The 22,194-nt window shown below is 39.7% G+C and overlaps 1 protein-coding gene across 1 annotated transcript in view; it reads right to left on the bottom strand.

Moving 5' to 3' along the window:
• Window positions 1-937: 937 nt before the first annotated feature.
• The window catches only part of pparg (peroxisome proliferator-activated receptor gamma), a 31,604-nt gene continuing 10,347 nt past the window's right edge, over window positions 938-22,194 (bottom strand). The window contains exons 2-9 of the mRNA XM_034083220.2: window positions 18,318-18,614; window positions 17,817-17,983; window positions 14,664-14,802; window positions 6,798-6,997; window positions 4,353-4,482; window positions 3,931-4,124; window positions 3,579-3,822; window positions 938-2,252 (exon numbers count right to left, since the gene is read on the bottom strand). Coding sequence (XP_033939111.1) covers window positions 2,005-2,252; window positions 3,579-3,822; window positions 3,931-4,124; window positions 4,353-4,482; window positions 6,798-6,997; window positions 14,664-14,802; window positions 17,817-17,983; window positions 18,318-18,614 — 1,619 coding nt within the window. The 3' untranslated portion in view covers window positions 938-2,004. The remainder of the gene's footprint in view (window positions 2,253-3,578; window positions 3,823-3,930; window positions 4,125-4,352; window positions 4,483-6,797; window positions 6,998-14,663; window positions 14,803-17,816; window positions 17,984-18,317; window positions 18,615-22,194) is intronic.

Genomic DNA, 22,194 nt, shown 5'->3' with positions numbered 1-22,194 from the left:
ATCACCTTACCCTTGACTTCAGTAACATATTCCTGTTTCAAAAATATTTTTTTGTTTCATATAATGTAGGCTAATATCAGATGACACGTTTCTGATTAATCAGATAAGGATTCAGAAGAAGTTTCAGATAACATATGTATGTTTTAATGTAACTTTCTGATTGTGTGTTGTTTTTCCAACCTAATAATTATTCTACAGATATCTGATCATTCAAATAATTGATAAAGGTTTACAAACACTATAATCTCAATCTCACCCTTACAGTGTATCATACTGTATATTGTTTAAAGCCCAAATGTGTTTCTTTAGGTTCAATAGCATCGACTAACTAAAATCGAATTCACAATGATCCTTACATTTGTAGGGGTTGATCCCGAAGGGTGGATTGTATATATTCAGTTTATATCCCTCACGTGAAGAGAAGCATCTACTGGGTTTGACAGACTTGACCAAAAGCCAGATAAAAGACGGCTCTGTGTCAGTGAACCTGCGCTGTGTGTTGAGGTGACCTGATGTGTAAATCGTCCTGAGTTTGACTCCAAACAAGTCCCGCCTTTAGCCCATTTCTCTTCAGCTCTCTCTTTAAATTCATATTAATAAAAAATAGGGCATACAAGCTGGTGCTACCAAATAAAAAAAACCAGCACATCCGTAAAACATTGAACTGTGGAAAATAACACCACCTCCAGCTTGCCGATCAAATGTGAATACGCAGACTTTGGTTTCTGGCACGGTTCAGCAGAGTTCAGATGTTGCAATCTATCCAACAGGGTGTGTGAGTGTTTGGTAAGAGACACTGATGACAGCTGATGTAATTACTGTGAAACACATTTCCAGAGTCTGGGTGACTGGAACGTTTTTAAGGACATCATTAGGAAATCATTTTCTCAGGACACGTCTACTGAGACAACTTTTAGGAAGAGACAGACTTCGAATGAAAAGTTAGAAAATATTTTATTTACAACACATTTATTTTCCCCCCGCCACTGGTATTAATACAATTCGTTTGGCAGCACCCCCCCCCCCCCCCCATCCCATAAAACAACAACAACAACAACATCTGATTGATCAGACATAGGAGACATTTTGCATAGAAAAAATAATTTCATAGTAAAAATTATAACTCAACCACTTCTTAAGAATAAAGAAAAAAAACAAGGATGTGAAGCAGACAATTTCATCCATACAACAATAACACATACGAATAGACATACAATATACATGTTTAATATATCATTTTTAAATTGCATTCAATCCACAAGACATATGTCACACATCAAGTCTTAGAGGCACAATATGGCATATACTGTTTCTTAGCAAACAAAAAAGGTAATGTGCCTTGTTAGCTTCATACTTTCTCACAGTTTCTGCAGGTGGCTGAGACAAAAATATGTTACAGGCATTAATCTGATTTCTTTCTTTGGATAAAGCTGATTAAAAAAAGATCTCACCCTGATGCCACAAATAAAAAGGACTCATTGTTTTGTGTGCGTTCAGAGGTTCCGGAGCATGTACACACTGCTGCTGCCTAGGAAGGTTGTAACGCAACATGTAGATAAGCTGCACACGAACAACACATATCCACTGTGTGACATGTGGTGTAAGAATATTCACAGTGATTTCTCCTGAAGGCACTTGAAGCAGGCTGCTTTGTGCATTCACCATTTAAGCTTTGGGTTGGCAAAAAGAAAGTTCGTAACAGGTGGCAGCTTGGTATTTAACTTGGCAGCCTACTCGTTCACAAAATGTCCAGAATCAGCAATCGCTCAACGCACATGCTGCTGTCAAGACAATTTGTCTTTCTTTCCTCAATTTCAAATGTCCTGTTCTTCCTCATATTCTTCCTTTCTCAATTTCAGTCATCCAGCCTGGCTACCTCCCTTTATTTCAACACATCGCCAGCACAAAGTGCTTCATCGTCATCATTTCACAAGTCAGGATTTTAAGAATAAAATCTCTTTAATCTCTCTTTCTCCGCTTGGTCCTTTTTTCTCCTGTGGAGTTCTAATACAAGTCCTTCATGATCTCCTGCAGCAGAGGGTGTAAGCACATGTCCACCTCCGTCTTCTTCAGCAGCTGTATGAGGTGCACGTGGTCGGTGACGATCTGACGCAGGTCGGTCATCTTCTGCAGCAGCTTGGCGAACAGCTGCAGAGAGATGGGGTGGTTCAGCTTCAGCTGCAGCTCCAGAGAGTGGAGCACCGTCTCCTGAAGCTGCTCGATGGGCTTCACGTTCAGCAGGCCCGGGCGGTCTACATGTGTTACAGAGAGGATATATCAGGGACATACTTGTGACCGATTAAGTATCTATTAAAGCCCTTAATTTACCTGACCCTTATTACCTGCCCTAGCTGTATTATTGCTGTTTACAAAGCCTTCTTATCTTTATTGCACGCTCTAATCTTTGTCATTTCTATAAATAATTGACCTGAATGTCCGATTGTTTTCTCTCATTAGGTTCAAGGCCAGACTTCTATCAAGAGGCCTCACGCTAACCAGTAAACCACAAAGGGTGTGAGGGAGGTCGCTTTGCTGTTACACACGCATACACAAGTTTACATTTTATACCATTAGTTCCTAAAAAAGACTTTACTTTAATATTGATAAGTTAGAGTGATGAGAGTGTAAATAACGTTATGCCTCGTTGATCAGTATCAGTGTTTTAATGTTCTCCGCTGTGTGCTGCCACTGGTCTGTCAGTTTTATTGACATGCAACATTTTAAATATGCAGAGGTGTGTGTGCATTTATTGGTGTTTTACAATGTTGTGACAGTTGCAGATTGATCTCAGTGTTTCTTATAAACTGTAGGGGCAGGGGAAAGGGTTAAGGCATGTAGTTTAGATTCAAATGAAATGAGAATCTATGGCTGGAAAACTGTCAATATAATGGATCCATGCATGAAATCTGTCTCTGTTTATTTTGTTTAAGGAGCAGAGTATCCGTTTATTATTTCTGTTTACCTTTATAATATTATTTCATTCAAGAACCCCTTTTGCGTTTAATTAACACAACTATTTTAGATAGTTGATCGTTCAATGTAACCACAGTGAAACAATCATTAAATAACTTTTTATTCCACTGATAACATTTAATTTAAAGACTTTAATGCTAATATGTAACTTATTACAACTCTCTCTCGCCCGGCAGTGGCTCAGTCAGTAGGAGCTTGGACTGTGAGCCGTAGGGTCGTCGGGTCAAGTCCCCGAACAGACCTAAATATGGAGTGTGGACTGCTACTTGGAGAGGTCCCAGTTCACCTCCTGCCGTGGTGCCCTTGAGCAAGGCACCGGACACCCCCCTTCCCCCCCACTCCCATTGCTCCCCGGGCGCTGTACAACAGCTGCTCACTGCTCCTAGTACTAGACTCCTGGTACTAGGATGGGTTAAATGCAGAGGCCACATTTCAATGTGTGTGCTGTGTGCTCTGCATGTGTGCCCCCTCTGATTCTATTCCATCTATCATGGCTGCAGCTCCATGTTAAATGACAGACTTGAGTATGGGATCAAATGAAACCTCTAAACTCCTCTCCTATGATCTATGACATCTCCAACATATCCTGTGGGAACACCACTCACCCCCGCTGAGGATGATGACAGCCAGAAACAGCGCCATTTCGCTGTCGTCCAGCTCCAGCATGTTGAACTTGACTGAGAACTCAAACTTGGGCTCCATCATTTGACTGAAAGGTTTCCTGAGACTCTTGAGGAACTCCCGCGTCATGAAGATCTGTCCGTAGGAGATCAAGGTCCCGTCTTTGTTCATCAGAGGCGCCATCATGATGATTAGGACCTCAATGACACCGTACTTCAGCAACGTTACCTGGGAAAGGGTGAAGGGTTGATGCTCATCAGATCTTTAGAAGTGATAGTTTGTAAGAAACTTCACATGTCGACAGAATGGATTAGCAGCAGTCTTCATGTTTCTCACCTGATCATTGAGGTCCAGTTCGCTGAACCCTGGGATACTCTTTGCAAACTCCGTAATTTCTCTCACTGCTTCGGCCGAACGTGACTGACAGCTGTGGAAAAAACGCAGCTCCAAAGCGTCTTGGGGTCTCTCTTCGCGGATGCTCGTCATTTCAAGAAAGCCATACTCTGACCCCTGGTGAGCTCCTGTGATGCCTGGGTTCAGATGAGATATGCACAGAAAGAAACATTAGTCCCTTATGAGGCGTTTCAGTAGAATGTGCAAAGAGCAGCCAAAGTTTGAAGGCATTTAAACAAGGAAGGTAACATTGTTAGAGTACATTTTAATTATTGGGTTTGATAGATATTTAGTGATAAGAAAGAGAATTATACCAAAACAGACTTTCTAACATCTCCACATCATGACGTTATTGTGTTTCTAACCTCCAAGTCCAGCTGCTAGGGCGGAGGTCTGCTGCTGCTGCTGGTGGTGGTGTTCCTTTATGGGGATCTGCCTACAATTAATAAACTGTTCTCCTTCCATTAGAGACTTCATGTCATGGATGACAAAAGGCTGCAGGTAGAGGAATAAGAAGAGAGACGATTGCAGGTGAGAAAGAGCCGGTGGAAAAGGAAAACATAGATGAAAGAGCAGCTCCTCGCAGGTTTCCTGAGGACACGTGAGCTATGTAATGCACTGTGTGTGCACTTTGATCACGGCTCATTCATCAGAACAGAAAAAGGAAACACTACACATCTCATACATCCGACGGACAAAGCAAATACATCTTTGCTGCAGTCGGTGGCAGACAAAAACAACATTTCCAGGTAAATGAAGCATAACTAAGTTAAAGTCGCTCTTACTCTTTATTGAAACACTGACAAAGACATGCACCAGCCTGAATGACGAATAGTGCCTTTCAAATACTTAAATCTTCCTTTTCAAGAGGTGAAAAGTTTAAGACATAGAAAAGGGAATTACAGCAAACAAACAATGTGATGGAATCAGATATATACAGTATGTGATGCTTGTGCAGTAATCAACTATTAGCTCACAGTAGAATCTGAGTTTGTATAGAAGATAAGGGCCCTGATTTGAAAACAAATCACTTATAGTACTTTTGAAAAAGAAAAAACCCATTTATTCTCTAACAGTACCGAGGTTGAATTCCTATGTATTGGTTGAAACTAACCCTTGCTCCTTTTGGCTGCCACATACTGTACTTGGTGAGCAGTTGTCTAAGTTGACTAATGGTAACTAACTTAAGCTAGATGTTGCCAGATAAAAAAAGAAATGTAGTAAGTAAGTATTTAGTTAAGAAATGTAAAAACGGTTTAGTTCTAGTTGCTATATTTCTAATGGTGCAGCTGGAGTTAAATGTTGATTTAAAAATCTATTCGTATCAAGGCCCCACACGTAAACAAATGTAAATATTGTGCTAAAGAGATAATTATTGACTGTGGTTTAGTAAACAAACCAAGACTTCCTCAAACCAACAGATTATGCGGTGCCATGTGGCTGCTATCGCTGAAGTGAACAGTCAAAACAATCAGACTGCAGAGAGGCGGAGTGACCATGAACTCATCTGACTTCACTGGGAGAGGAAACAACAGGAATAAAAAGAGGAAAGATAAAAAACTCATTTTGAGGGCAATATATATGCATTTGACATTTTGGTATCATTTGCAGTCACTATTCAAATCCAAACTTTATTTAAATGAAATGGTAATGTATTTTTAAGTGTTTGATTCACTGCTAAGTTGCACCAATCAAAAGCTGCTGGCCATTTGACTCACTGCATTTACTTAATAGTAAATGCACTGCACTGATGAACAGTACTTAATGACATTTATATTCAAATACTTTCAAAGGAAGACCTTATTTAAAACATACGTTTAATAACGGTATCATGACAGTATTTCTGAGATGAACCACAAGACTAAAGTCATCATTAGTAACAAACTGTTGATCATTAATAAATATACACCACAGTTTTCTGTCTGCCACTTGCATTTAAGTTGATGTGGATTTGCTGATTAGGTCTCCTTAGAATACTGAGATCTCATATTGCAAAACCTTACGAGCTAATACAGATGATATCTCACATTTTCATTCTTTTGTCCAACATGTTTTTCTACAGTCCACTTGTCTAAATTATCAAATGTCTTAATAAATTAGTTTGACATGTTGAGTAGCCATGTTGAAGTCATTACTGTATACGTATATCCTGTTGCATAGCTTGACCGCTGTAATCTGATGTGTTTGATAACAGCCAAGGCATGTAAAAGCAGTCAATCCACTGTTCCTGTTTGAGCAGCATTAACAGCCTGAAAATACCTAATGTGATATAACGTTGAACTATTTGAAGTAAAAAGCTACTTCTTCACGTCAAACATGTATTATTTTTTCCCAATCGATCTGCTTGATTCATGTAAAACTTAAAGCTGCACATGGGAGAGAATTCTGGTCATTTTGTGATATAATTAATGTGTAAGTGAAGATACATTTTTCATAGTTAAGAATACTTTTTTATGCCCTATATTTTGGATCATCATGGACAGTATAAATGTACAAATGTGTTTCTTATGATATTTCCCAGACTGATATGAAACATATTTCTGACCTTTTTTTGTTGCCATTTCTGCTTTTATCTGACCTGACAGATCTAGAAACTGGGGAGAGAGTGAGAGTGACGTGCAACAAAGGACCCGAGGCTGGAATAGAAACCGCTGCGGTTAAATGGCATGTGCTGTAACCACTCGGCTACCAAAGCGCTCCTCCAGTAGAAGATTCAATAAAAGGTATTTGGCTTATGCAGGCGATATGGAGCACTCCCCCACCTTTAAAAAAAAGAAGAAGCTAAATAGATTTAAGGCAGTGGTGCTTACCGCGTTGTCTCCGGTCTTCCCAGAGAGGATGGCCCTGGCCTTGGCCTTGGTGAGGGGGAAGTTTTTCAGATAGGACTCGTACAGATGCCGGGCCAGAGCCCTCAGATCAGCCGCCTCCGGGTGCATGTGCACCATGTCAGAGGAGAACTCAGCTAGAAGTTTCTCCTTCTCCGCCTGAGGCATCCGGCCAAAGCGAATGGCTGGGGAAGAAAACCGACAGACGGAAACACACATTAGCGCACACATGGACACATGTAGACACAGGATATAAGAGTACACACAGAAACACACTGTAAACAAGAATAATAATACAGATGAACACACATTTGTACATAACAAACTAAATGTTACATGTAGCCACCTTTTGACATTTCTCAACACTTTTCTTAATATTTTAAGACAAACTCTTAGTGTTTTTCTTCCTGCTGTCAAGTTATCCAAAACCAGAAAATTATCCAAAACAACATGAAAAACGAACAGTCTATATTTAACATTCAACTAAAAAACATGTTACTGTATGCCATGCTCACAAAATCCACTCACAAAGTTTAGCATTCCAAAGCCAATTAGCGTGATATCTAAAATGCAGGCAAAGCTCCTGCAACACTGGCTGTTAAGCTGCTAATGTGGCATTGGAATGAATGTATACACTAAAGTATAGATATACATGGTTGCCGCCATAGTTGTTTAATTTCTTTATCACATCTCGTATGTTTGGACAGTGATCAATGAACCAGATCGACCAGCTAATATCCACAAAATGACCTGCTATCTACAGCAAACAAACAACTTGTTATACAATAAATGGCATTAATATGGAGAGACTGATTTCAGATGGGTGAAATGTCTATACGTTTGTAGGGAATCACAGGGAAATCAAAGCTTTCTGAATTTAATTGACATGCAACTACTGCTCAGACAACTTCTCTAGTTGCAGCTCATTCATTGGCAACTATTTCTCCTATGATTTTATGAGGCGTGTCGGATCAAGCACTTATTATATGTACTTCTCTTTAATAATAGGCTTGTGTATTATTTATTGGTTATGATGTTTACACAGCTCATAAAAAACCTGAAAAACGATCTTACATATTTACACAAGTCTCTCTTTCCTCCCTTTCTCCAGCTGTTGCAGCAGGTTTTATTACATTGAGCATTTACAAATAACTTACAACAAAGCCAGGTCCATTTCAAAGTGGATAGGTTGTTTTTGTGAAAGATATGGAAACATTTATTTACTTTAGGACCTATTTTATGGTGTTAAATCAGCTGACAGTTGCTGTTTGAAATGTTATTGTTTTCATAACTTGACATTGGTATTACCGGATCACTTACTTTAAAAACGTTTTAAGGTTCAGTTTCAAGTGTTTCTGTGACGAAGATAACTTCGTCACTATGGAATGACGGCTTCGAGCCGGGTAATATTACACTTTATTAGCGTGATTGCACAGTACAGTTGACATTATATATTTGCACATGATTTATACTAATTATTGAGGTAGTATTTTTTAACTGATTAAACCGTATTTATTGGAATGTCGTCTGGCAGGTTATGCTGGTGTAAGGATGACAGCGGTTGAGAGTAATCAGGGTTCAAATAATATGTTGATGTCTGTGGCTGATGATTGTGTGCACCTGGTGTCCTGTGTTGTCTCCTCCCCCCTCACCTGTGTCTTGTTAGTATATGTGTGTATTTAGGTGCTGTTTCCTTGTAACTGGCGGTGTGTGTGAGGTCCTTGTGGCTGCAGGATGTGTGCAAGGAGAACAGCAGGATTGAGGCTGTGAACTTTGTGTACATGATTTTAATAAATGCCCACGTCGGGTTATATTTTTGGACGTTCTGCCTCTGCCTCCTTGCTTGGTCTGGGCCGCTCAACGGTCAGTCTCACAGTTTCCATTTCTTTCAGTGAAAACACAATACCTTTTAAAACGAATTAACAAATTGATTTACATTACTTAAAGTGGACCTATCATGCAGATCCAAACACCAAACAGATCACCAAACAGATCACCCATTGTAGCCATGCCTCATACTGCTCAAACCCCTCTTTTGAAGCCCTGTTAGAAAAATGCGGATCTTGGGTCCTTAGCTTGAAAAAAGAAGAAGAAGAGGAGGCGGAGCTAATGCCTGATCAGAATTCTACAGAAGATAAAGTTAAATTCGGTTGTGATAAAACGCCATCATATTTAAACCACGTCAAGAATTATTTCTGAAATAGTATGGAGCTCAAATGCTTTTTCTCTTGCGGGTTTATCTCAACAAAACAGTTGTGTGATTACTCAAAAAACAATGATTTATTTGAAGATTTTCAGTCTGGCTTTAGAACACATCATAGCACAGAGACAGCTCTGGTTAAAGTCACAAATGACATTCTAATAGCCTCAGACAAGGGACTTGTCTCTATTCTTGTTTTGCTCGATCTCAGTGCTGCATTTGATACTATCGACCATGATATCTTATTGCAAAGACTAGAGCACTTAGTTGGCATACAGGGAACTGCTTTAGGCTGGTTTAGGTCCTATCTATCTGAACGCTCTCAGTTTGTACGTGTTAACGATGAATCTTCCACGCAAACCAAAGTTAGCCATGGAGTGCTACAGGGCTCAGTGCTCGATCCTATTTTGTTCACATTATATATGCTTCCGTTAGGCAATATTATAAGGAATCATTCTGTAAATTGTCATTGTTATGCGGATGATACTCAACTATATTTATCAATCAAGCCTGATGAAATTAATCATCCAAATAAAATTCAAGACTGCCTCAAGGACTTAAAAACGTGGATGACCTTAAACTTTTTGATGTTAAACACGACCAAAACTGAAGTTATTGTACTTGGCCCGAAGAATCTACGAAACAAATTATCTAAAGATATACTAACTATGGATGGCATTAATTTGGCCTCCAGTGAGACTGTAAGGAATCTTGGTGTTATATTTGATCAGGATTTATCTATCCTTTAACACCCACATAAAATCAATTTCAAGGACCGCCTACTTCCATTTACGTAACATTGCAAAAATCAGGCATATCTTGCCTCAAAACGATGCAGAGAAACTAGTCCATGCATTTGTTACTTCAAGGCTGGATTATTGTAACTCTTTATTATCAGGGTGTACTAAGAAGTCAGTCAAGTCGCTTCAGCTGATTCAAAATGCTGCAGCTCGTGTACTAACCAGAGTTAGGAAAAGGGACCACATTACTCCTGTTCTGGCTGCCTTACACTGGCTCCCTATAGAACACAGGATAGAATTTAAAATTCTTCTTCTCGCCTACAAAGCCCTTAATGGGCAGGCGCCATCTTACCTTAAAGAACTCATTATACCCTACTGTCCTACTAGGGCATTGCGTTCAAAGAATGCAGGGTTGTTGGTTGTTCCTAGAGTTTCTAAAAGTACAATGGGAGCCAGAGCCTTTTCTTATCAAGCTCCACATTTGTGGAATCAGCTTCCAGTTTGTGTTCGGCCCCTAGTTTTGCTGATATAGGCTTAGTTTGTCGGGGGACATCTTACTTCTTCCTTCTCTCTGTCTATACCCGTGTACACTCATGTTCCGATTAACCCAGCTTCCCCAAATTTCTTTCTTTTTGGTGTCTATATACGCCGGGATCCGGAGTCATGGATGATCCTGTTGCTGCGGTCCTGTGTCCTGGATCGCGAGCCCTGGATCTTGAGTCGTGGCTGTGATCCTGGATCATAAGTCCTGGATGGATATCCTCGTGGATTCATCTTCCTATTATACACACATGCATTTCCAAACATTTGGACTACCTATGTTGCAAATGTATTATCTTTTCAATTTACACACGGCATCTATTGCACGTCTGTCCGTCCTGGGAGAGGGATCCCTCCTCTGTTGCTCTCCCTAAGGTTTCTCCCATTTTTCCCTTTAAACTGTGGGTTTTCTCCGGAAGTTTTTCCTTGTACGATGTGAGGGTCTAAGGACAGAGGGTGTCGTATTGTCATACTGATATTCTGTACAAACTGTGAAGACCACTGAGACGAATGTAACATTTGTGATATTGGGCTATATCAATCAATCAATCAATCAATGTTTATTTATATAGCCCAATATCACAAATGTTACATTTGTCTCAGTGGTCTTCACAGTGTGTACAGAATATCAGTATGACAATACGACACCCTCTGTCCTTAGACCCTCACATCGTACAAGGAAAAACTTCCAAAGAAAACCCAGTTTAAAGGGAACATGGGAGAAACCTCAGGGAGAGCAACAGAGGAGGGATCCCTCTCCCAGGACGGACAGACGTGCAATAGATGCCGTGTGTAAATTGAAAAGATAATACATTTGCAATATATATATAAATAAACATTGATTGATTGATTGATGATCACAAGGTGAGTTCCTTTTTTTATTTCCTGCTTTTTAAACACTGTGCTCTACAGTACAGGTTAGCTCTGAGTGTTAGCGAGGCTTGCTAATGTAAACAAAGATATCCAAAACACGTCAGGCATTGTTTCTGATAGCAACTTTCTGTGGGTCCGCTGCCGATTTGACGTCAGATCGGCAGTAAATCTGTATCCGCTCGTTGTACACCCGTTTTTAAAAGATTTGGGTATGGAGGAAAAGAGAGAGGGTTTTATTTTCTGACGCTGCGTGAGTGCCCCGACACATATTTATGTATAAAAGACATCACTAAGTGCATTTTGCATGATAGGTCCCCTTTAAGTTTAAAATTGTTTATTCAAGTTGCTAAATACTTGACATACAGTAGGTATATAATCTAGATCTTAAATAAGATGTAGGGAAAACATTTTATTATATTACCAACGGACATTTGATACTAAGTTGTGAAATGGAATGAAACTCTTTTTTTTTTACTGTTAGAGGAAGTCATTAATTATCTTCCATTGAAGCCCGTGCCCAGCTTCTAATGCTATGTGATTGTGTAATGCTGACTGTGCGATGAATGCACACCTTAAGCAAATGAATACAAACTAAAGTTGCCCTACCACAAACTGGTAACCAGCTCACAGCGGTGGTGACACAGCAGCTTGGAGAAATCAGTTGTGGTCTATGTACTCTGAGATGACAATCATTGATAAATTAAAAACCCACACAGAGCAAACTTTCAAAGAACCGGCTGTGCCTTATGACATAACAGTAGCGTGGTATAAGAGAAGGAGGGTCAGGAGGAGAGATAAAGCTGCAGGAAGAAACTAACTAATGTAGTTTCTAGTATGAACCCATTATCCTATTATAGCAGTTCAACCCATTCATGTAGAAAAATACATTTCCATCTAGAATATAGAATAGGATAAAATATGGGGAAAGAAATATGCTCACTTTAGATGCAAAGCAAGTGTCTTTGTTAAGAATGCATAATCTGTATTCAACCAACAAACTGTATATTTAAACTAGAAATAACGTGCTAAACTGGGCTGCCGATGTGTGGATTAACCTCCATTGTGGAGCTGTATATGCAGATTATAACGCCCACACAGCCTGACAGTGTGTAAGCCTTTGAAATGTGGACCCAGACCCGGCGCCGTGGGAGCCAGGCCAGGCCCTCCCATTTGACATTCCTGCCCTCCCCCAATAAACACGTTTTTTATTATTTATAACAAATTAAAAAATATATATAATTTTTTTTTTTTAATTATAAATAAACTGAACTTTAATGCTACGATGTATGTGATGTCAGATAGTAATATAAGAGTAATAAATGAAATACAAGTATGAAATACTATATGACAGTAAAACAAGAATAGAGTTTAAAAGGAGAGTGATTTGTAAAATATCCATAAAGAAATAGAAAATCTGTTTACAGTTCTGTTTCATATGGGTGTTGAGAGATGTATCCATAGATCTCTTAATTTTGCTCTCAAAGTGCACCAGATTGATGCTTTTAACTTCAATATTAAAAGCTTGCCCCCGGACCCCCCGAGAGGAGGATAGGTCCACCCCCCTGAAAATAGCACTTTACCCCTGCTTACCTATATGCCGTGAGCTGATTATCGAGCCTTCATTGTAACAGTCGCGGGTGTACTGTGCATGTGTATGTGCGTGTGGGGAGTGTTTCAGCCAGTAGAACATTCCACTGTAGCGCCGGTACATTAAACCCTACATGTTTGAGCACCCTCTATGAAACGTCAAGCTACCCCACAGCACCCCCAAAAGAAAATCTCTGGCGTTGACACTGGCCGGGGCACATGACGGTTTTGTGTGCCCTCTCATGAAAATCATATTATGATCTCTGTAGATTTGTTCTGGCGCCGGGTCTGTGTGGACCAGTCACCTATCCTTAAGGTCAGCTTGAAAGACAAACACACTAACATGTTTGCCCGAGGAAGCAAACAATGCAGTATTACCACCACCATGAGATGAGATAATACCTCCCTACAAGCAAAAGCAATTAATGGCTAACATTAGGGATCAAACTACCAACAATTCCTTTTAAAAAGCTCTAACTGGAAAGCCCTTTCTCAAAACTAACGCACTCCATGAAAACAATCTCAGGCAGGCTGCAAGAGTCAAGCAGCAGTAAGGAAATAGGTGGGTCCCCACCAAAAGGGTTCTACCAACCTTTTACTTACAGACTTTAAGATTTAAATTGAGCCCCACTATGCTCAGAATTTTCATAGGTCATAAAGTTCATATATCAAAAGAGAGAAAGTTTCAAGTTGTCCTTCCCTCAGGTCAATCAAGTGCAACCTGTGCACACCCACACAGTCGCAGGTCTGTGCTGAAACTCACCTGCAGAGGCCCAGTCCTTCATATCAAACCATGCTACAGTCGTGCCAGTCAATGCACTTCAGTGGCCATCAAATGCTAACAAAACAAAACTACAAGTGCACTGTCACAATGATGGCAAATAAATGAGTTGTATGTACAGTATGTGATTTCTCTTGAACTGACAGGGTGATGTTGTCTGAAAACTTCAGCTTGTCAGGCAGTGCAGAGGGCAAAGTTCAAATAAATTCAAACAAATGAACTGTGTTACCATACTGTTGTGCAGTTACTAGGACTGAGGCTGTATTCTGTGCATCTCTACCCTGATCTGGAGTTTATAGATGGAAACATGTCGGTGTGCAATGGCTCACTTTGAGATGTGGATGTGCTCATTTCATTTGATTGGACACATTTACAAATGATGTTATCAGTTTGTGTGGAAACCTGTTTTGTAATCATTTAAAAATTATCATAGCAATTGTTTGTGAATGGCAAGCTGTACTGTAGCTCTTTTTTAAGCTTATAAAGTATTTAAGGAAAATGTTTGAATTGAAATCTTATGGTATTTTAAGGAGAAATATTTGTTGGGGAACAAATACAAAAAGGTATTTTATTCTGGCAAATTCACCACACTATTTAATACTGTGACGTTCAGAGAAACTGCACATTAACTACTGTAGAACAGTTAGCCTTTACCGTATTTCATTTTCAATAATGCCTTTGGGCTGGCAGGTACATGGCAAGAGTGCTGGGAACTGAATCATACGATACGGGTCGAAAGCCACAGCGGAAGCAACAAGCAACATATACAGCAGTGGTGGGTTTGCCTGCTGATGCTGCATATATTACCAACACACCTCAAAGACCAAAATGGGCAGCAGTGTGGTGAAGGTGTATCTCTCGCTTTTAGAGGGCATCAAAGGAGTTGGTCTGCAAGAAGATGTTTCCTGAGCCACAATTTCAAAGAAGATCTTGCTTTTTGAGCTACGTCTGCTTATTTATAGTGAGCGTAAATGAGGGTGCTAGAAAATAAAAACACCTGAATGTACAGATCCCGAACTTTAGATCTCGTAGTTAAGCTTTGTTTGTTTATCTCCATACGGATCAAGCACATCGTACATACTGTGATTGAACACTGAGGTGTAAGGTGTGTGACAGTATGAACATCTTACCGTTGTGTGACATGCCGACATTGAGGCACTTCTGGAAGCGACAGTATTGGCATTTGTTGCGGGACTTCTTGTGAATGCGACAGTGAACATCACAATGATCGTACACCAACTTTAACCTGATAGTGCGTCTGAAGAAACCCTAGAGGAAAGAGAAGAGAGACAATTAGTTCAGATAGTTTCACAAAAAATATCACAATTTGTTAAGCATTTGCTCTTTGTTAATTTTGCTGCATTTAATAAAACTGAGTCGGAGAAAAATGATACAAAAATAGGATTAATAGACTATTTTTGATGGCAAATAAGACATGGATAGAGATAGGTAAAGAACAATGTTTTTCCTAGCATTGCGTGTGCCTTAATTATACACAAGACTAAAGCATCATCTGATTTAAGTTTGTGGTTTGTGTAGGCGCTCCACAGAGCATCTATTAGCGGATAGATGCAGATTAGATACCTGGCTGTTTCTAATCTGCGAGGAAGTCAATCACTCTGCCCACGAGTGTGTTTTAAAGCAGATTGTGTTTCAGGGTGGATTTGTGTGTTTTCAACCTTAGGACCAAAGGAGCCATAAGACTCGAGCTTATCTCAGCTACTAACTATGTAGCAATGGTCAACCTGCCAACACACTCCAACACACAGGTTTATTGACGGCTGTGGTGTTTGTCTACACTGACTAAGAGAGTAAATGGAGGAATGAATAGGAAAAACTTGAGGGCTTTCCAAGCAGAATTTAATTGTATGCTTCTTTGATTCAAATACGTGAAAGCTGGGGTGTTTGGCATCTGCATTCCTATGATCCACAGATGTCCCTCTTTTATTTGTAGGTTATTTAAAGAAGGAAGTCAAAGGGGGTCAAGGCCCCACCTCAATAAAGAATGTTTGCTGTTGTGAAACAATTAAGTGTTTGCCTTCTTGGCTGACCCCCTCTTCTGGTGAGTCTCCCCTGGGACTCGAGCAGAACAATGGCCGCTGTACCTTACCTTCTCCCAGCCTCTGAGGTACAGTGTGACTGAGACTAAGAGCCTTGTGTCTTGTATTAGATCTAACAGTCCTGACAGTGTCAGATAGGTGCTGGTTCATGCCTATGGTCACAGTCAGGGCTTAGTGGTTGTTTATAGTAGTATTGTATAATAAGCCTAGATACATTCTGTATTTCACTTATTTTCAACAAACCAATGAACCAAACAAAACCAACAATGAGTTATCCTGTTTCTCAACTTCTCCACTTCCTGCCATGTCAAATGTAGTGTTAATAATGTATTTGTATTGTATGTGTTAGATACACCCAAAAACAATGTGTGTATATAAGTTTTAAAAACCTATTTATTCCTCATTACGCATATACATTTACAACATAAGGCCAAGGCTCTGCAAGGTACATATTCATTCACACAGGAAAAAGTTAAAATATATTGAAGCTGGCCAAGGGAAGATTGTAGTAAGTGCCCCACATCTCTGAGGTCATACACAAACACACATAAATACCCCCACCATTTTTTCTTTCTTTAATTGATCTGAAAAATTGGCATGTTATCTCACATATCAGTGTTAACATCTCACATAACGATCTCATAAACTGAAACCGATTTTTCTTATTTTATGTCATAGACTCTTGTTTTTTGTCACCAGCATGATTTTATTTGTATATAATAAAAACATAATTGTTGGAGGGAGTCTTATTGCTTGTTGTTTATGCATATGTTAGAGTCAAATAAACCTCCGTGCCAGTGTTCTTGGTAATAAAGAACATGTCACTGGTTCACTGGTGTGTTTCTAACAATCTTTGGAGGGATTAGATATATCAGGCTTTGGCTGCACAGACAGTACTTTTAAGTATCACTCTGGTTGTTTTGGGTCTTTTCATGGCATTTCTGACAAAAATAACAAAAGACAATATCATTGAGTAACGTAGTTCCTGTTCTGCATTGAGTTACTTCAGAAAGTGGTGCCTGTCAAGGTTTTGTAGAGGTTTCATTGTGAACCTTTTTATTAATATTATGTTAATAATTAATGCTAAATCGAAATTTGTATTAAGTCATCTAATTGGACCAAATATACATTTTTCTTTTAAAACTCTTAGGTTTAGAGGTGCATTTTCTAAAAAGTTTGAAGGGTGAAATAAACACAGTGTGTATAGTAGCTTTAATACCAACTTATCTGAAAAAATTCAGTCTTCTTGAAAACTCAAAAACTTCTTGAAACTACAGTAAACAAAAGAAAAGCATACCAAGTAATTTTTTCTAACATGTCACCATACAATAGCTCCTCTTCTTATTGCCCCTCAGAGTTTCAAAGAAAGTGGAAATATGTGTGAAACTTCCCCCACACACAACTCTATTAGTTATTTATACCCTGACAGACAACACACACAGAGCTTATGGGCTGCAGAAGCAAACGCCTGTGCTGAGCCCGCGCAGAGTGGAAAGTGTATGGGGCTTGTGGTTAGACTGTCAGACTTCAAAAAGAGGAAAACAATGTACTACAGAATTATTTATTCCATCAACATGTTTCACCCGAGAGTGACACATGGTGACAGAAAATGAAAGACTGGCATAGAAACAAAACTTAACCATCTGCAGTCAAATGTGTTACAAGCAAAGCAAATTCCTGGCATAAACAAAAATATAGGGGGGCATTTTTTTTTTCATTGTGCGCATTGAGAGCAGCTGTCCACTGCTGTGCACTACAATATAAGCCATAATAAGCATCTAGCCAGAATTTCTAAGGAAAGGAAGAAATAAAGACAAAAAAGTGATGATTTTGTCCAAACAATTCCTTTGAAAACTTAACATCAATTCTGACAGTCAAGCTATGCTAACAGTAAAATGACCCTGACATACTGTATAATATATTCTCAAGTAGGAGATATCTGTAGCCTCGAAAAGCAAAGAGGAAGGCTGCTCAGTGTGAAGTAGAATATTGAGCTGAAGTCGACAGAATGGCACATTTATTTTTCTTTTAGTATAGAGCATTTTTGCAGTTGAACTACATACAAAATCAAAGGGAACCTGTTTGATTGTGAAAATAATCTACAGATTATTTGAGAATCAATATAGTTACTAGTTGCCACCATAGTATGATGTAATCAACAGTTTTAAACACTTGTTTATACATCTAATTTTCATGTGTACATCTGATTTATTTCTGTCCTACCTTACAGCCCTCACAGGCGTGGACGCCATAGTGAAACCCCGAAGCTTTGTCTCCACACACACGACACTCGATGTTTAGCGCTGACGCCGACGTTTCGTCCGTGAGCTTGGAGAACACGGGACTGTCGGAGTACTGCGGCGGCGACTCCGGCTCAAGCTTTATCAAATCTGACAGCAAAAAAAAAAAGTAGGCAGACAAACGGAAAATGTAAACTTCATTACTTCACCTCTTATTTCAATATTCATGTTTGGTGCTATTTAAACATAGCACTATATTGGCCATCACTGTTCTCATGTTTAAGCACAGGTACAAATGAATACTTCACAAACTCTGTAAATGTTGTGCCTGTTATGTGTTTTCACATTAAAACCTTTCTATGCCCACTCAGTTTCTGAAACTTCTGCAAGTGAATTTTGCTGCTAAGCTTTATTAGCATTTAATAAGCATGAAGAAACTGGATGATTTGAGTTATCCCTGGTTCACTACACAGACTGTACTCACTGTGCGTGTCAGCCTCCATCCTGTAGCTGTGCATGTTTGTGTAGTCCATGTTGGTCAGTTGTTCTTCGTGTTGCGACGGGCTGGGGTCATAGGCCCCACAGGCAGAGGAGATGGAGGATACGAGCGGGGGAGACAGGGAGGACTGGATGGAGGAGGAGGAGATGGAGGCATAGTCTAACGTGGACAAATGCTTCATGTCAAGGGAGTGGGAGCTGTCGTCCAGCTCTGACAGGTCCACGGCGCTCAGACTGAAACTAACAGGCCAGGAGAGGAGTTGCTGCGTGTCCACCATGTCTGCTGCGGAGAGAGAGGAAGCAGTGAAGGAACAGCTGCTGATGCAATATTCTTTGTAGACCATATGTGGCCTTGTTAAAAGAAAACAACTATTAAAGAACAAGACAGGGGAGGGGATGAAGAGGAACACTTCGAGAGAACGAATGAGATGAAGAAGATAAGGCAATCAGAGGAGATGACAATAAATATAAAGACATGGGTTGAACATAGAGTTAATGATAAAATAAGTTGTTTGAAAAAGCGCTGATGCATTCACACCCAATCCAAAGCATCATGAGTGTGTTCCTGCAGTGAGTTTGTTATCTGGTAAACAGGGAGGCGGATTGTGTCACAGCGAGTACAAGGCGAACTCTGGCACTGAGGAAAGTCTTTTTCTCCTCAAAACATCTTCTCCTGCTGCTGATGTTTGGGTGGCTCGCCATGTGATTGCCCAACAAAGGACACAGAGAGCAGGACAGTTTGAGCCTCTCAGTCTGTCTGGGGCCAATGATTTAGGATTATAGCTTTTAAAGAGGGACAGACTGTTGCTTCTGAATGTTGAAATGTGTTACAGATTGTTATTTAGGATCTGTGGTTGCATGGAAAATTGCTGAAACATTAAACCTTTTAACGCTTAGTGATTTTATCGTTATTTGTAAATCTTTGGAGACAGTTCAGATGTTTATAGTTTGGTTGAACAGTAGGCGAAATAATAAATGTAAAAATTGGACACTATTTCTTGCTGTGGATTTGGTGCAAAGGCAAGTCTTTATAGCAGCAGGACAATACTTGGATTGACAAAAAATGATCATCATAATGAAGGAGCAAGTCAGCCAGGGCACTTGTGTGGTTCACTGATATGTTTTAATAGTTTTTGATCCACATAAAATACTGTTAGATCAATTTATTGTTGATTTAGGAGTTTTCATGGGATTTTCATAGGAAGAAGAATGTCACTAGCATCATACCCTTCTTCTGTTCAGGGAAATCCTAATATCGAAAATTAGCTTAATCAACATTTAGAAAGTCTTGGAAACTTGTTTTTTAACAGCCCACTCTAGATATTCAGTTATTTGTTGATATAAATGAATGAAAGCTCTTTAATCTTTCGAATAACTAACTTAGTTGGTAACACATTATTGGAGAGAGGAATGAGCCGAGGTTGTCAAAGTCCAATCATCAGAGGTTACTACAGTCCACACGTAAGCAAACCGTGCTCTAATATCAGGGAACGTTTGTGCCAAGTTGTTTGGTGATGCATAAATCAGTAGAAGATCTAGTTGATAAGGTACATTTTGGCAAGATATGTCGCTTTCCATGTAGTACCGAACCGTAATCCCAATTTTCCTACTGAAAATGCACATTAAACGAATTCAGCAGGATGGTGTCTGAGGAACCAATGCCAATGTTCAGTGTAATGAAGGAACCAATAAGTGCGTCTGTGTGGTGGATGTATGTGTCTTTTCACAGTTTAAGGTCCACACTGGAGCTCTGTGGCACAGAGGAATACAAATCACCAGGGTTTGGATACTGCCATGTAGTCAGTAAGACTTTATGAAAGGTTTAGATGAAAAGCAGAAAATAAACCAGACTTATCCTAAAAATATTATGATTTTCGTTCTGGTTTAATTAAAAGTTCTCTCATGCTAACTTTAAAAGGCAGAATACTTTCTTGGGAGTGAAGTCTGCGTCCCGTATGCCTTTCTGAAATTCAATACTGGAAACATTCCCACGCTTCTTTCATTAAAAAAAAAAAAAAAAGCCATGCTTGGATCCTGACCTTGATTTAAACTAAAGACACTCTGAAAAGGAAAAGACAAACTAGGGTATAAATAATTATATAAGTAAAAGGTCTGTACACTGAACCGCCTTGCCTGCCAACCTTTTGTAACCAACACGAGTCTCAAAATAAACCTCCTCTAATCAACCTCGAGTGCCTGATTTGGAAAAATATGTAACAAAGAATTCGATGAATTATGCAACAATACGTAACTAAAATAGCAATAGTCGGATGGCACAGCAGCACCAGGTAGGGCTTGAAATGGCTCCAAATGACTTGGCAAAACATCCCTGTGCAGCAAACATCCTCTTCTCTCTACTTATTGTTTCCTTTTTACTTGTTCGACCGTGGCAACAAAAATAAGTAGGGGATCCACTTAAAATTCACACCGACTGTGACATTGTTTCAGAACAAGAGAAAGAAAGAGTTAGTGTGTGTGTGTGTGTGTGTGTGTGTGTGTGTGTGTGTGTGTGTGTGTGTGTGTGTGTGTGTGTGTGTGTGTGTGTGTGTGTGTGTGTGTGTGTGTGTGTGTGTGTGTGTGTGTGTGTGTGTGTGTGTGTGTGTGTGTGTGTTTGCAGATTGCAGCTTCCACTGTCTTGGAAGCAGCAGAGGGGGAATACGCTGACTATTAATAACCAGAGAAACCTGGTTATTTTTCCATTTGTTGGCCAGTTGCCAATCAATCCGAACCTAAAATAGAAGAAGCAGTGGAGCGACTTGTGTTCTGGTTGGCATAAGGAGAGAGAAATCTAGTGGGAGAGAGAGCTAAAGGGCGAAAGAGATCAAGTGAAAAGGGGTTACATAGAGCGAGTTCCAGAAATCAAACTGCACCCCAGAGCCTTCAAGAAAAATCTCTTGTGTTATAACATTCATGCTCTGTACTCAGCAGGCTATTAAAGACTATATTAGAGAGTAGAAAAGGTAGGCGGCTGCAGTCGGCAGTTAAACCAAAGTGCTTACAGTAAATCATGTCGTAATCAAAGGTGAAAACAAGTTTGTACTGTAACTTGTTTCCTGGGTAAAGCGCTGTTGAAGAAAATCTATTGAATACAACATGTTTGTATCCGTGAGCGCTATGTGGGCAAACACCCTGTCAGACATTGTAAAAAGTGACAGATGATTAGTAAGGTTTATGCAGTGAGTTTTGTGTTTGCAAAGATGTCTGTGCGTGTGTGTGTGAGCACGTACGTGACATGTATGCCGGTGTCTCCTGCCAGTTCTCAGATTTCCACTTGTCAAAACTCGTCTTCCAGGTAAAAGTATAGCGTGTAGGAGTGCTTTCTATCAGCTATTGCCTCAGTCATGACATAATAACAAAAGGCCAATGGCTAACTGGCAGGCAGGTCTGGCAAGCTACTGTACTGACAAGGCGGGATGGTGTGTGTGTATGTGTGTGTATGTGTGTGTACAAGCAGACAAATACAGTAAAGAATAACAACCTTTTAAAGCAAAAGCTTTAAGGATCTTTAAATGTAAAGAGATATTAATTAAAGTGGGAGTGGGTTGAACAAAAGACTGACCAACAACAGCTTGATCAGGAAACAAAATGTAATGTAATGTTAATGTCACGAGAGGGAATACGGTAGCACTCCAAGTCTGAAAGCAGCAGTCCAGGAAAAAAAATCACTCAAACCGAAAGATGTGAAATCTTTCCTTCAGGGACAAAGTTGCAAAACCAAGGAAATGTTTTTTAACTTTCATATTTCTTCAGGACAGCATCAAATTGTGTCCAAAAATGGATTTATGCAAAGGCCATGGATCATATTTGTGCACAGAAAGTGTCTGAAGTCCTTTTTGTACCTTTGAATGTGGAGTTTCATTGCA

This window comes from Pseudochaenichthys georgianus, chromosome 5 (assembly GCF_902827115.2).
Source record: "Pseudochaenichthys georgianus chromosome 5, fPseGeo1.2, whole genome shotgun sequence".
NCBI classification, from domain to species: domain Eukaryota; kingdom Metazoa; phylum Chordata; class Actinopteri; order Perciformes; family Channichthyidae; genus Pseudochaenichthys; species Pseudochaenichthys georgianus.
Note: the sequence above shows the minus strand (reverse complement) of the source record. Positions and strands in the feature narration are given on the sequence as shown.